A 15,456-nucleotide genomic window follows, 5' to 3' on the forward strand; every position below is an offset into this window, starting at 1 on the left:
TGAAACCGATCTCAGATTCCACACACAATCTGGTGCAGATTTCCATTCCAGCTCCAAGACGTGTGCTGGGCCCTTCCCCATCGACTTTGGTCCCAGGACCTTAGACAGATCTAGTGCCGACTCTACTGTGTGACACCATGCCAACTTTGTCTCAACCCCATCTAAGGTCATGCTCTGAAGCTGCTGTGACACACCCAGTCTCCTTACGCAGTCTGATCCTCTGCCTCCATTACCATGGAGGCATACCCAAATACCCCATTGTCTACTTGGCTCTGATTCTAACCCGGTCTTGACAATTGTGGTGATAGGGATAATTTACCTCCTCACTATGATGAAGACAGTTTCTACATGGACTTAGAGGAGGCCAGTAGGCTTGAAACTTCCCCAGAAACACAGTTAAGTTTACCTCTTGTGCCCCAATTGAAGGAGAGTGCTTTCTTGGCTGTGGTGAATCAACATGCTGCTGATGTCCTGGACCTACGGCTGCCTTATTTTGAAGTTAAGACAAATGTCCTTACAGAAGTTTTGGAACCTGGGCCTTCTTCACTTGAGCCCTTTATCCTGTTCATGGTCACTTGGTATAAGTATTGGTTTTCTCTGCCAATGAATAGGCAGGTGGGCGGACTCCACATACCGGCACCTAGCAACCCTGACGTCCTTGCCCACCATCCTACTTCAGAGAGCCTGGTGATCCAGGATTTCACCTGTTCATTCCCTACGTCACCCCCCACCCCTCACCCGAATGTGGCTCCAGCATAAAAGAAAAGAATATGGTGCCTCGAATTCTTGGCATGAGGATCCGTCCCCCAATCAGGCTACAACTCAGGAGGACCTTCTGTCACAGCAGCATCTGCACCGAAACTTGCAAATCTACACCTCTGTGCATGGAGGTCGAGCACCATGCAGTTGACTGAGTTCAGTCTACCACATGAGGTTGTTGATGTCATCTTTGCTGCTAAGCATTAACATGCAACGTCCATTTATGCCAGGCTCTGGGACAAATATGGGGCCTGGTGTAGTGTCTTCAAGGCAGGTTATTTTCAAACTAAGGGGCCGATTCACAGAACTAATCTGAGATAAAATCCTAAACTTACTACTTTTGTTATTCACAGAAGGCATTTACACCATCTAGTGGCATGTGGAAGCACTGCAATGAATAGTTATCAAACCCAGTCAGGTTTTGAATTACCCCTCCCAACTGGTGACATAAGCGGGTTTGTGCCATTTCTAATCTACGACATAGAGAGGTCTATATTAACAGATTTAATGCAAAGGGCTCTCTAATCCTTGATGTCTGGATTATGCAATTATGTGACATATTGTGTAGGCTGTTCCACTCTGCCAACTGCAGAGTACACAAGTTTGAATCCTCTCTTATACGTCGTATATGCAGCTTATTCACCATCTCTAGCCATTGCTCTTCATGCGTTTTGTACTCACCACTGTTAACCTATGGTGGTGCAGGCTTAGTAAACTTTCTGACCAGGAGGGTATGTGTGTTTTCATGTTTCCCCATCTGTCTGTGAAGCCTTTGTTTTTGTGGCAATCTGTCTTTCCATGTCTCTCTCTCCACAACTACCATTTGCACCTCCACTTTCGCTGCTCATCTTCTGTTTCCTTTCTCCTTCCTCTCATTTTGTCTAGAGCTTTTCTGCTTTGGTCTTTCACATTTTCATCCTTTCCTATTTAATTTTCTCAGGTGCTTCCTGGATTTTTGGCTTTACCGTGAAATTTTACCCTCCGGACCCTTCCCAGCTGACAGAAGATATTACCAGGTGAGGTGTGGCACTGCCAGCTTTTCAGCAGGCCTGACAGCTCTCACTTTTTAAGAGAAAAACATTAAGATATCTGAAACTATAAGAAGCTGTACAGCAAGATTCTGTACTTTACCAGTGTAAGAATCCCTCTCAGTGAAAAATGCTAAAGGTAAAAGTCCTTTCAGGGGTTTGCCAAAGCATACATGAAAATGAACAGTGGGAAGGAGGCTCATGGGGTCTGTATTAGGTTAGCCAACAAATCAATGTGCATGATTGAGTTATTTGCACATCAGTCCTGAATACTTCCTGACCCTTAAAACTGGAGATGAAAAATAGATATGATATATTGACTTTCGAAGTTCATTCTAAAGGTGATTAAGAAAGGGATATTTCTTGCTAATTGCTTCTTTAACCTCTTCTGTGCCCATGACGAGATAGTCTCGTCATGGAGCACGGTCGCGCTGTGCCCATGACGAGACTATCTCGTCATGAACCCCACCCACTAATGCAACGCCCGGCACAGGAGGGGGAAAGGGTGTGGCACAGAAGGGGTTAACTTGAAATAGAATAGCTTAGGAAGCAAATCAACAAAAGCAGAAAAATATTAAATCACTACGAACATATAAAAGTACACTTATGAAATTAAATACAATCAGGATGGATTCCAACCATTGTATACGAGAATCAAGGAAGATTTTTTTGACATTTAAAACTGTAACTGTCAGAACCCCTTTCAGGGGGCTTCTGGCCCAACCGTAGCGGTTGAGGCCTTTTACTCCTGATGTCCTGGGGTCTGGCCTACTATGGATCCCAAACAACTGGGCCAAGTACCAATTCTGCACTTGACTCTCAGTGGTAGCTGTGGTGAAGTAGTCAAGGTTCTGTCGGGGGAGGGGCGGGGGAGTGTAGATACAGTGAACACGACTCTTAACTAAAAATGCAAACAGTATGAACAATAAATAAGTGTCCACCCTAGTACTTGCTTTTATAAGAAAAGTAACATTTTATTTATAATTCTGCAAATACAAGCGAATACAACATTCAGAAGCAACACCGCATTCCCCTCGAGGTCAGGGCTCTAGCAGTCCCACCCTCCTCTGAGTAACGTGTCTACAGTTAATCCCCACTCACTGGTGGCCACATCAGGAAATGCAAACTATTAAGCTGTAAGAGCACTCCCTTCTGGCCTTTTAGGAACTTAGTCGAAGGTGTGTATGGTGACACAGCACCATTAGCAGCAAGTCCCCCGGGACCCCAAAGACCCAGTTTCAGTCTTACCCACTCGTGCAGTATGGCTGTGTTCAATGGTGCATCGAGTGTCCTCTCCTCTGGTGTCCCAAAACAGGGCCTGCTCTAGGGCGGTGCGACCGGTGCCATCACACCGGGTGCTGGCTTCCTGGGAGCGTCGTGTTTGCAACTTTATTATGCTTTTAAAGCACCTGCTGCCACGTTCCTTTCCTCCTGCAATTACGGGGCCTCACAAAAATGTCAAGGTAACACCTGTGATTAATGTTCTTCCTGGACAGAGAGATCAGAGTTTTGTGTAGTTGAGTTTTTTTACTAATGTGAAGATAGCACAGGGGGTTAATATGCCTACTGCAAAGGACGTGTACCAAGTAGATTACAGAGTGCATTTAATGTAAATAGATCAGCAGGTTACTGCTTTTAAAAGAGCCATCCTTTTGTTACTTGCAATTTATAACTTAACGTTCTAATATAGAATAGTGAGGTATTATTTAACTTTCACCATAGAACTGCATACACTCTGCAAAGTAAAGAACATTGATTAATGTTGCAAAAAGGGTTAATTTGGGTAGAAATGGATTCTTATTATTAAAGAAAACTCCCAACTATGCTGTTTCTTTTTCAACTCTGAGTTTGTGCTCTTCCACACCAAACACTCCTAAACTATATTGCCTACCCGTATGGATGACATTTTACTCCTACACTTTTTGTCCTTTGGATTATGTAACATTTCCTATACACTGATTTACAATCAAGTATGATTGATTGTCTGTGTAGTGTGTGTGATGCAAAGTGCTCTGACATACTTTACTGGTATGAGTAGCGCTATATATCGAATTCAATGCATCTGAGAGAGAGTGGTTATGGAGACTTAGTCACTGGTAAAGGGTGCTACTGAGAGAATTTGTGGAGGAGGTGGTCATTGGGGGCGCCAACTCCCATTGTCGCACTGGGCGCCACCAGCGCTAAAGCTGGCCCAGCCCCCAAATCTGGATCTGGTGAAGTCGGGCCGCTCACGACAGGTGAAGCAGCACCCAGCAGCACAGGCTCTTCCTGTTAAGCGGTGCTGCCGGGTGGTTTGCAGTGATTGGAGCTGCTCCCGCTCTGCAGCCAAAAAGAGGTAAGTTGCTCTTCCTCCTAACGGGGAAAGGGGATTGGTGGTGATGGGAGGGATCCTCAGCAGTGTGAACCTCAGGAACTTTGCCAGCAAGAGCAGATCACAGCGTGTGGGCCCAACCCACTGGTCACAGTAGTTCTTAAATCCAGGTTGATGGCCCGAACTGTTGGCCAAAGCGGTACCGGCAGCCCCTCCTGACATACGGGGTTGCAGTTGTACTCACAATCAGGGCATAGACTATCCATAAGAGATCACACTCACTACTGCAGCCTCTCCTGGCATCCTGGTTGCAGATCTTGGCAGTCCCAGGTTCTGCACACCTGGCCAAAACTCACTTCACCCATGGCCCCATCTGGCATACGGGGTCACCTAAGGACAGCGGTCCTGCTTGATGCTTTCAGCCAAGTGCTTCCGATAAGACTCAAAACAACATGGCTCCTCTCCTGGCATACAAAGATCGCAGAGCCGATACTGCACATGGGTAACAGCCCAATCAGTGCACAGTCTCACACTTTGCTCAGGAAATCCTCCTACAGGGCTCAACACTGGACCTCACTCCCTCCAACTCTCTCCTCTCCCTCATAGGGCACACTGGTCTTGGCAAGCTGGCAGGCAATGGTGCTCCAGGCTGTAAGGCAGGTGATATTGTTGTCCTGGGTTATGTCCACTCACCCAGCAGGGAGACTAGAAGGCCTTTGCCCCCATTCCTGGTCACAGTCAGAAGTCTTGCAGAGCTTCCCCTTGTCACACAGACTGTCTGGCTGCTTGGCAGATGACACATTTTTGGGGACTCAACCTCCCCTTCTTATAGTCCTTTTCCCAGGGGCCGCTCTTCCGCCATATAAAATTCTAATAACTCTAAGCTATTATCATTTTATGCTTCCTGACGTGTCCTGCTGCTATGCAGTGGGTGGGCGGGGCTGCTCTGCTCTCCGAGCAGGGCAGGGGAGGAGTGGTTTGCCCACTCCAAAGTGCGCAATGATTTTTGGTCGTCCCTCTCGGGCCGCCCAAACAGTCATGCGCACTTCCCTGTTCTTAATCCAGGCTGCATTACAGCCTGCATGGAGAACATGCCCACCCCTTCATAGCTCAGACCAATCACAACGCTGCATTGGCCTGCTTCCTGTCGAAGGCAGGAGAGCAGGAGCTTAGAAGATGCGGGACCTGGCCTCGAGGTAAGTTTAGAATTTTTATTTTTATTACTTTGCCCCCCCGGCGTGACACCACCCGCGACACCACCCTCCTCCCGCTGCTCCCCGTCGCGAACCTTGTCCCCGCACCCACCCGTGAGCCATGCTGGCCGCCGCTGCCTTTTCCAGATACCAAATGTAATTTAGGGTCTGGGTCTTTTAAGTTTTATGTTGGGGTTCTACTTCTTTGGAAGTGGGCACTTCTCCTTTTCATCTTTCTTGATGAACGAGGTCTGTCACACAGGCATGATTCCGAAGCTGATTGTCCACAACCTAATTCATGGGATTGCCCAGTGTTTACACCTGGACATCAGCCGCAATGTGATGTGCATCAAAGGGTTACTCCCAGACCCCCTTTATGGTTCTCTTATCAGCCCCATCTATTTGTAAATCAAATTTTGCGGAATTCTACAAGTTATTTGCACTAATAATAACATTATCATTATTATAATCATCATTATTATTACTGTTGTTATTATTATACAATAATAATAATAACAACAACAGTAATAATAATGATAATAATACTACTACTACTAATAATAATAATAAAATGTGGTTTCTTCTTTTTTTCTTTGTTGTTCCTGGCGCAACTTTAGGTATTACCTCTGTCTGCAGCTTAGATCCGACATCATCAGCGGGCGCCTACCCTGCTCCTTTGTCACACATGCACTGCTTGGTTCATACGCGGTTCAGGCAGAGCTTGGGGACTATGACCCAGAGGAGCACGCTAGCAACTACATCAGCGAACTACGATTTGCACCCAACCAAACCAAAGATCTTGAGGACCGAATCATGGAGCTTCACAGGACCTACAGGTGAGAGGATCACAACACTCTCCCATGTCATGCTCATCAAAGGAATGTACAAAGTATGGCACTTTGATGAGTCTCCTTGGAATAGCTACCCAACACAACACTGAGCACAAAGACAGAATGAGAGAGAGCAGGAGATTCATACAATATGCAGGTCAACCTAGTCTAATACATAGCTAAATCCAAGTATATTAATTTATCTGTTGGTCACAACATTTGGAAAATGTGAAAATGTGTCCACTATTTTTGGGAATCCGACTTCTGATTATCACTTTGCTGTTTCTTCAACAATGCTTGTGCCATCCTTCAACCATAATTCATCTTTGTCCACACACCCAGAGCATTATTTTATCTGTGTTTGATGGAACTAGACTTGAATGATTTTTTCCTGAAATCAGTTTTGTGAATATGAAAGTTGATTTTGTGGAGGAAGGATATCTGTTACCATGCTCTGTTTTCTTGAGAATATGTATTCCGAAGAAGAGGATCTGTTGATGATGAATGTCAGTGATTTGGCATAAACCATGCATTGTGTGGAGAAGCTGTCGATATTCATGTTGGAGAAACATACTTAAAGCCGTGCTTGTGTGGTGTTATTGTCCACTGGGATGAACTCAGTGTTGGGTAGGTTCAGCTTCAGGAACACAAGATATTACATGATTTCTTATTTTTTGTATTAATTTGGTCCTCATAGCTGCCATTGCATTAGAGTCGCATGATAGTAAGCAGACTAGGATTTGCTCGATGTAGTGTTTCATGGCTTTAAAAAAGACCAAGTTTCTGTTTGAGGTAATGGTTTTGTATTATGAAGATAAGGAACCTATGTGTGTGAGGGTTAAGGTTTTTTTATGAGGGGACTAGGGAAACTCATCTGTATGCTAGGCCAGGGTGATGTGTGCTCTTCTCTTTACATGGGTAATGCATCTGGCTTAACCTTTTCAAATTCTGCAGTTTTGTTGCAGCGCCCTGTAAATAGCATATTCTGGTGCTACTGGGTTGCTTCACTCATTGTATGACCATAGTGGTAGCTGTGTCAAGGATTTTATAAAATGAGTATCCTAAGAAATTTTTTGTCAATGACGACCTATAGAATTGCAGGAGTATTTCAGTTCCTCCAATTTGTGATTTATTTTGGGCTGTGTTGGTGAATGGGTTGATTTGGATGTAATGAAACAAATCAGTAAGCATCTCTCTATGGAATATGGTCCCAACTCACAAAGGTAAACTTAGACCTGAAGTCTAAGTTTAGACCTGAAGTTTAACTGTAGACCTGAAGTCTAACTTTAGACCTGAAGTTTAATTTTACACCAAAAGTCTAACTTTACGCCTGAAGTCTAACTTTAGATCGGAAGTCTAACTTTAGACCCGAAGTCTAACTTTAGACCTGAAGTCTAAGTTTAGACTTCAGGTCTAAACTTAGACTTCTGGTCTAAACACAGACTTCAGGTCTAAGTTTACCTTTGTGAATTGGGCCTATGTTCGGGTACAGGATAGAAGGGCCTACAACACTTCTGACTTGTTGTTAGGCCCTGCATTTTCTCATAGTGGCCACTCATGTCTCTTCCAGCCGTCCCTTCAGCTCTTATGTGCATTTCTGACAGATGATTAAGTTTATGATGTAACAAGTAGCCAACATAACCTGGAAATGATATATGAAGGAACATATTTTTTCTCATTTGAGTAGCCGTTAACAAAGGCCTCAATGATTATCTATGTCTCCACTAATTGAATCGCAGCTTGATTTAGAACAGAGTAAACCTTATTCAGCCTCTGTATTTTTCCAAACAACCCCTTACCCTCACTCCAAGCTCCATTTCCCATGCTCAGACCCCTGTTTCGTTGGATATTCCTGGTGCTCTAATATTCTGCTAAATTATTCTGGTTCTCTTGACTTATTCTAACCATTACGAGGACTTATGTGTTTTGAGTAGTAACTAACCTCATCAAATATGCTACAAAACAATCTCTAGCCTTAGACACTGTCCCTGCCTTTGTTGCATTTGTTGGACCAATCTCTTTTTACATTCATTGCCTTGTGGGAGTAACTAATTTCTCTGCTCCCACAATTTCATGATGTTTTCATAAAAGACAAATCTTCTATAGCCAAGAGGAGGCGAGGGTTCATAAAGAAGGCTTGCGCCCGAATTAAGCAATACTTACACAGGGAAGCCTTGCATTGTAATTGGGAGGACCACAAGGTCTTTCGTCTTTGTTTGGCACAGTCTAATTTTAAGATCCAGGTTGCTGACTGACTCATGTGTATCAGTATTCTAAAACAGACCATCATAGTGAGCAGTTCAACTGGTGCTTCCTAATCATGTATCATTCATCTATAAAAATTGCCCAACTAGATAGTCACTCCATGTTGCTAGCAGTTTCAGGAGACAGCACGAGGGACAGCATCCCTGTGTTTTTTTGATGGCGGAGTCATCTGGATGGCTATTTATTAGTGTGTACAGACGAGTTCCAATCATGACACTGAAGCGAATCTGTTCTAGAATTACAGACTTTAACTCTTGCTTACCCTTACCAAAGGCTTATGAAATCCTTTTTTCCCAACCTCATGCATTTTTTACTTTCCCAATATCCACACTGGTGTGCTTCTATCCCACGGATTTGGTATCTCCTGGCTGCCCCTGACTGCTCTTTTTCCTGCTCCTTCCACAGCTATAACCATCACAAACAACCAATGCTACAGGCCTACCCACACAATATGGCGACCCTGAAAAAACTCAACTGAGCTCCCAGCCTCCAAGGATATGGCCAAAAACCTCACAACAGTCACAAATAGGGGTATTTGGGTGAAAACTGTCACAACAGGGGTATTTGGTCTGTGATTAAGATGACATTCAGCCAACTTATCCTACATTCATCTTTTCTACTGAAAGGGTATGGGCCCATTTACTCAGAAATCCCCTAATGGCGAACACTTGATGGTCCTTTTTATGCAGCATGAAAGTGTAAAGGGGAACAAGACAATTCCACAATCTAATTGAATATACAGTGTAACCAGTGTGGCTACACAATAACCCAGGTCGACAACCAAATAAAGTTTAGTCAAAATGTATTACAAGTTAAAAAATAGGTGGACATTCACGAATCTCAGCATAAAGGGTATAAAAGTACATAGGAAAAAGAAGGAATCAAAATTTTCAGAAAAAATTCACTCTATAGAGCAAGAAAATGACCACAAACTCTATAATTACTACATAGATAGTCAGAAAGCAAAAATTGAGATTTCCTTGCATCAGTAATTCGTTGGGACTTAGCATTTAAGTCCTATCCAACCCTACACTTACACTAAAGTGGCATCCTTATTTTAGAATTTAGATCAGAAGGTTAAGAAAAGGTGTCAGGTGTAGAGCCTTCCTAAGAAATCAGTCCACCATCAGATGGGTCAAGTAACATAAAAGCCACTAACAGGAAAAAGCAAGTTAGCACTCAAGTAAAATGGAAAAAGGCAAAATGGAATGGGCTGGCTAACCCTCCCTACCACGGGTCATATACCAAATCTCTTTCGACAGATGCCCCATGATACTTATCTCAAACGTTTTCCCACAATAGGCTCAACCGGGGTTTTTTCCATGAAATTGATTCCTTCCATGGCCTTCTCCATGCAACAATTCGTCCTTGGTCTCCTCTCCTCCTCCCATGCTAACGCACCTCCTTCGACCTTTTCTTCGCTACACTATGCCAACTGTAGTTTCTTCATACCTCAACTATCTAGTGAAACAATGACCTTACTCTTTTCTAATGAAGCGTAGTTCACCTACAGTGTAAAGCACGAAAGCATGTAACATTTCTACGAAATTTGCATGGGAATCTAATCATTAATCCAGAAATGTGAATGTCCCAAAAATTTGTTCTGAAATCAGGCCTACGACTTAAGCTAAAATAATAAATGCACCATGTCAGTTATGATTCATGATTAACATTTTCATAAGTTCATTAGCATTTTCAATAGACACTTTTCCTAAACTACATTAAATCGATTATTCCAATTACATCATTAGCATAATAAAAATTCAAAATGCATTTAACATGTCAGTTTACCACATCGCTAATAAAACCTATGTAAGTACGTTACATCATTTTATGTAGTTATTACAATTCTATAAATCATTTGTTAAGCTCTCATTGAATCACGTTAATTTCACAAAGGTGCATCAATTAGTTCACATTTCTTCTACCATCTAATTTAATCTATAACACTAAATCATATGAGAGTGCATACTACAAGTGGTTATGTCCTAAGCAGTATAGAATTTCTACTCTCTCACTACCTTGTTGACACACACTACCAGCTCCCGTATTACTACTAGTAAGGTTGCAGAATAGCTCACAGTTGGCATTTCCTGCCAGCAGGCATTTTTTCCAAGGAAGAAACTTTAAAAAACAAATTGACTGATTAATCTCCATACTTCCTTTAATTTCTGCACAGTGTTCTAGATTCCCCAAACAAACCAGCACCCTAGTGAATAGGGGTATGGTTAACACATCTACTTGACATTGTCTCTTTTTATTATTTATAATTTCTATTAAACAAATTAGGTATTAATGTAACTCCAGTGTTTTGGCCTGTAACACATCTACTTGACATTGTTTCTTATTGCTATTCATAATTTCTCTTAAACTAATTGGGTATTAATGTAACTCCAGTGTTTTGGCCTGTGGCGTTTAGGGGCTCAGGCAACGGAGTGTGAAGGACAGCATACAGTGTTCCTCTGTCCTTCTGATTGATCTTTGATTGCTGTCTATCTTCTCTCTTTACTTTGCAGAGGGATGACGCCAGGTGAAGCAGAAATACATTTCCTTGAGAACGCAAAAAAACTTTCCATGTATGGAGTAGATCTACATCATGCCAAGGTGCGGCTCTGGAGAGAAAGGAAGGAAGGGCCAGAGAGCAAAGCAGGGAGGGACTTAGAAGGTCAGAGAAACACAAAGCGGGAGTGTGATGAACGAAAAAAGTGAATTGGGCAAAAAAGATAGTGGAAATGAGAGCCAAGCAGGAACTGAGGTAAAAAGTGAGACATTTAAGGTAAAATTAGCTGGAGAAAAAGTGAGGCGGGACTAGAACAAGCTGAGCGAAAGACAAACTGGAGAGGTGAACAATAACATTGTGACGATAACAGGAGAATGAGCAGAAAGGAAGAGCGAGATTCCATGAGTCAGTGGAATACATGTGGAGAGATAAGAAAAGTCGACGAGATGAAGTGAAGAAATAGAGTATCACAAACAATCTGTAAGAGGAGAGAGGATTGAGACAAATGACAAGTCTGTGGAAGAGAGAGCAAAAAAAGATATGAGCATGATAATACTTTAGGGAGGAGAATGGGAATCGCCAGCAAATCAGTGCTTAATTTGAGCCGGTGGTTTCCGGTGCTCGGTACTACCACTTAATTGTCAACAACAGCACCTATCACAGTCTGCCACATGGTTGTGCTGATTGTCTATCACAACAGTTGTGTGTTAATTCAAAATACACTAAAAAGGACTAATATATGCCACCAAAGTCATTAGTCTGGCTTGTAGAAGTGTGGTGGTTAGTAGTTGTGTTGTTACTGTAATTGGCAGCACTGACAGCGACAATGGGCTGTGCAAGCTGAAGTGGCCTCCTGACAATTTCCCTGGCACTTATGGTTTTTATTGCAAATTAAGTGCTGCCAGCAATCGCCTTGATATCTTGCCCTCTCATTTTCATGTCCATGTTGCTAAATAATCATACATTCCACTCCAAGATTTTTTTTCTGCTTCAAGATTTGTAGTGGTGTGCCCATGTCAGGCTTCACTTCCCACCTCATACCAGCCATGGCCCGTGCAGGTAGGAGCAGTTGGGGGGGGGGGCATTTTGACAGACGGCGGTGAGGGGAAATGTATTATTTATTTAATTTTCCCTCATGGTTGTCTGTCGAATCCCCCACCCCCCCACCCCCAACATGGCCTACCGGCCACATGCACAGTGAGGCTGAGAAGGGAATGGTGTTTTCCTTCTTTGAGTGAGGCCTGATGTATACATAATCCACAAAGAGATAGTGGAAGGGCAGACACCACGTGGCTTGCAAATAATCTCCAGAGCAGATATATACAGGTAACCACAGGTAATTCTCAGGTAAGAAATAGTATCACATTTGTTACTTCATTCGTGGGTAGGGTGATGAGCAATACTGCACATCTAATAAAGCTACAATGGGAAGATAGAGAAAAGTAATGTCCTTTTTTGAAAAAGGAAAGAAAACGGAGCACAATTTTCTGTTGAGGGTTAGTGTGATGTTATCAAAACCATATGCAAACCTGGAAAGCGACTTTCTAGGATACTTGGGTAACATATGAGACCACGTCAATATGATTTCTCCCCGTACCATGTAATGGTAAAAACGCTTCATTACGTAAAATGCATTTATGGAGTGTTGCAACTGAGACGCCAGGAGATTCAAAGTGATAAACATACATTTCCATGGTGCCCACTATTTGCGCCATAGAATAATGCGTATTATCAAGTTCTCTCTGGTCTGGCCTCCATTAGCAGTGCAGTGGTTCTTACAGATCTACTATTTTCCTTACAGGATTCTGAGGGCATTGATATCATGCTAGGGGTCTGTGCAAATGGATTGCTCATCTACCGGGACAGGTTACGGATTAACCGCTTCGCATGGCCCAAGATCCTGAAGATTTCCTACAAGAGAAGCAACTTCTACATAAAGATTCGACCTGGAGAGGTGGGTGTGTTCGATTATGACATATAAAATGTGAATAGAATGAAAATACACGTATATAAAATTACAGAATGTGAGTAAAAAGATTTAAAAAAATCAAAATTGTATTTTGATGACTACAGCTAGGGATGGCGAGCAACAGTTTGAGTGCAGGTGATGAGAGATTTTAGAACAATGCATTTGCAATGATGGTGAGTTGTTGGAACATGGACTCCTGCAACATGGAGAGACCTTGGAACAGTACCCCCTCCACGGTGGGAGAATTCTGGGAACAGTCATTCTGTGCTACTGGGCAGAGTTTGAACTAACTATGTATTCTGTTTGCTGGAGAGAGATATAGCATAGCTTCAGTGGCGGCTAGTAGGGAATGGGGGTGGGGGAGATGATGACAGGGGGGTTAAAAATATATATTTTTTAAACACACTTACCTTTTCTCCGCTGGCCGCATCGCTCCTCTGCTTCTCTACTCTTCCTGACTGCAGTCCAGAAGAAGCTGCAGAGGCTCCACTGACCCAATCACAACACTGCAATGCAGCGTTGTGATTGGTCTAAACGCCATGGATCGGTGCTCAGATCAGGACAGGGAGCCTATGCATATTTCCTGTCTATTACAGCCTGGTAGGGAATATGCAAAGTGCACATGACTGCTTGGCCAGCCAAAACGGCCGGCCAAGCAGTCATCCGCACTTTAGGGGCTGATTACGATGCGTTAGGATACGGCTCCAACTGTTGGTTGGACCCATTCCTACTGCATCGTAATCAGCTGGTCGTATTCCTTTCCGACCGACCCATTAGGATGGTGACGGTCGGAAAGGAATCATACCGGTCATTACGACTGGCTTCGAAGGGCTCAGAGAGCCTGTCCGCCAGTCGGAATTACTTTAGCAATCCCAAGGGTGGCTCTTTCCGCCCGAAGGATTACAATGTCATATTCCTACAGCCTTTCTGTGCTGGCCTTTCCTACACAGAATGTCTGCGTAAAGTTGACTTTCGGGAGGGCCCCCCATGGGTGCACAGACTCCAGTTGGAGGCCGAGGGGTCACTTATGGTGACCTCTGTTGATCCCTGCACCCCGTGGCAGGCACCTCAAGGTGCCTGCCACGGGGTGCAAGGATGAACTGCACCTCGCCGTTTTACAATGAGGGCAAGCATTCCCAGTCAGAATGCATGCTCTCATTGTAAAGAATAGGAGTGCGACCCAACAGTGTTTGGTCGCATCCTAATTGTTTGGGTGGGACCGCCGACAGGAGGTCAGTCGGTAGTTCCAAGTACCAAAACAATGCCGGGTGGACTTAAGTCCACCCGACATTGTAATAAGGACCTTAGTGTGCATAGTCCATTCCTCCTCCCACCCTGAGCCACCAGCCCTGACCCGCCCTAACACAGCCTGCAAAAACTCCAAGTAAAACACCTTAGCGGAAGAGCCTCCACTGCATAGCTTAAAACAATGGCAATACGTTTAATTAAGATAGGGAGGAGGAAAATAAATGGCAAAGTGGGAAAGTGCAGTGTGCTGGCTCACTGTGCAAAGTTCACATATTTAAGTGACATATCCAAATCAAATCAGTGCCTTTTTGCACTTGGCACAAACACTTCTGTGGCTCGATTCTGAAGTTAGATATTCTCCACTGTAATTGGGTTGGATCACATGATGGTAAGTCAGGGCGCAAGGGGTCAGTCCAGACGATTACATCACAAGACCCAGAACATTATGCCAGAGGGGGAAAATAAAACATAGATTAAAAACTATATTGATGGAAATAATGTCTCAACATGAGAATCGGTCTTATTATCCGATCTTTCCTGTTAAGCAACTGGATGTCATTATCAAATTTGTATCAAAGACAATAGTTATGTTGCCTTATTTGCTGACTGTAGGTATTTACAATAATTTCTGCTAAGTAGTTCTGGGAGCCATAAGAAAACATAAAGGTTTAGAGGAGGCATGCAAAGGCTATTTGAAGTAAACGGTTTCCAAGTAGCCTCTTTTCTTCCAAACTTCCTACATGTGTAGCTTCATTAAAACCCACTTTTTCAAAAGTTGTACACTTTTTCTTTTATTTACTGTTAGGAGCAGCACCAAGTGTCCCTTCCTTTGCTTCACATCCAGTACAAAAGTCCGGAGAGAAAAATCTTTAGGTGTGTTTGCCTTCACATTAGGCTGTCTCCTATAGTGAGCGCAGATAACCTAATTTCCTTTGGGTTTGACAATTTATTTACAGACAGTATACTAAGTACATGCCGTTTCCATCAATCCTATCTTTTCTTATTTTTTCAGTGTCTATTGGATACGTTTCATTTAGTTTACCATGTTCATGTGCTCTTTCTACACATTATCAGATGGTCTGAATAGGACATGATCTGTCTTGTGATGTAACAAGGGAGGGTCTCTTCGTATTTTGTTGACTTGGCGGTTATCATCTTCGTTTACACATTCCACGCCTAGAGTTGGAAAGCCTTTTGTAAAAGTGGGGGAAAGCAGTAGTCTTTCAAGAGAATGTATCCACAACTCCTTTCATTTAAGTTAAGAGCATCAAAGGCCCCAAGCACGCCAACAGCCAAAGTCATGTCAGGTCGGCACAGCCTCTCCGATCAGAATACCCCCCTCATTACATTTCA

General features: G+C 43.3%; 1 protein-coding gene across 6 annotated transcripts in view; it reads left to right on the forward strand.

Annotated features, from left to right (window-relative positions):
- The window catches only part of EPB41L1 (erythrocyte membrane protein band 4.1 like 1), a 595,815-nt gene that overhangs the window by 448,659 nt on the left and 131,700 nt on the right, over positions 1-15,456 (forward strand). For all 6 annotated transcript variants that reach the window (XM_085619170.1, XM_085619173.1, XM_085619172.1 and 3 more), the window contains 4 exons: positions 1,700-1,775; positions 5,909-6,127; positions 10,903-10,990; positions 12,688-12,840. In XM_085619170.1, the coding sequence (XP_085475296.1) occupies positions 1,700-1,775; positions 5,909-6,127; positions 10,903-10,990; positions 12,688-12,840 (536 nt within the window). The remainder of the gene's footprint in view (positions 1-1,699; positions 1,776-5,908; positions 6,128-10,902; positions 10,991-12,687; positions 12,841-15,456) is intronic.

This window comes from Triturus cristatus, chromosome 7 (assembly GCF_964204655.1).
Source record: "Triturus cristatus chromosome 7, aTriCri1.1, whole genome shotgun sequence".
Lineage (NCBI taxonomy): Eukaryota > Metazoa > Chordata > Amphibia > Caudata > Salamandridae > Triturus > Triturus cristatus.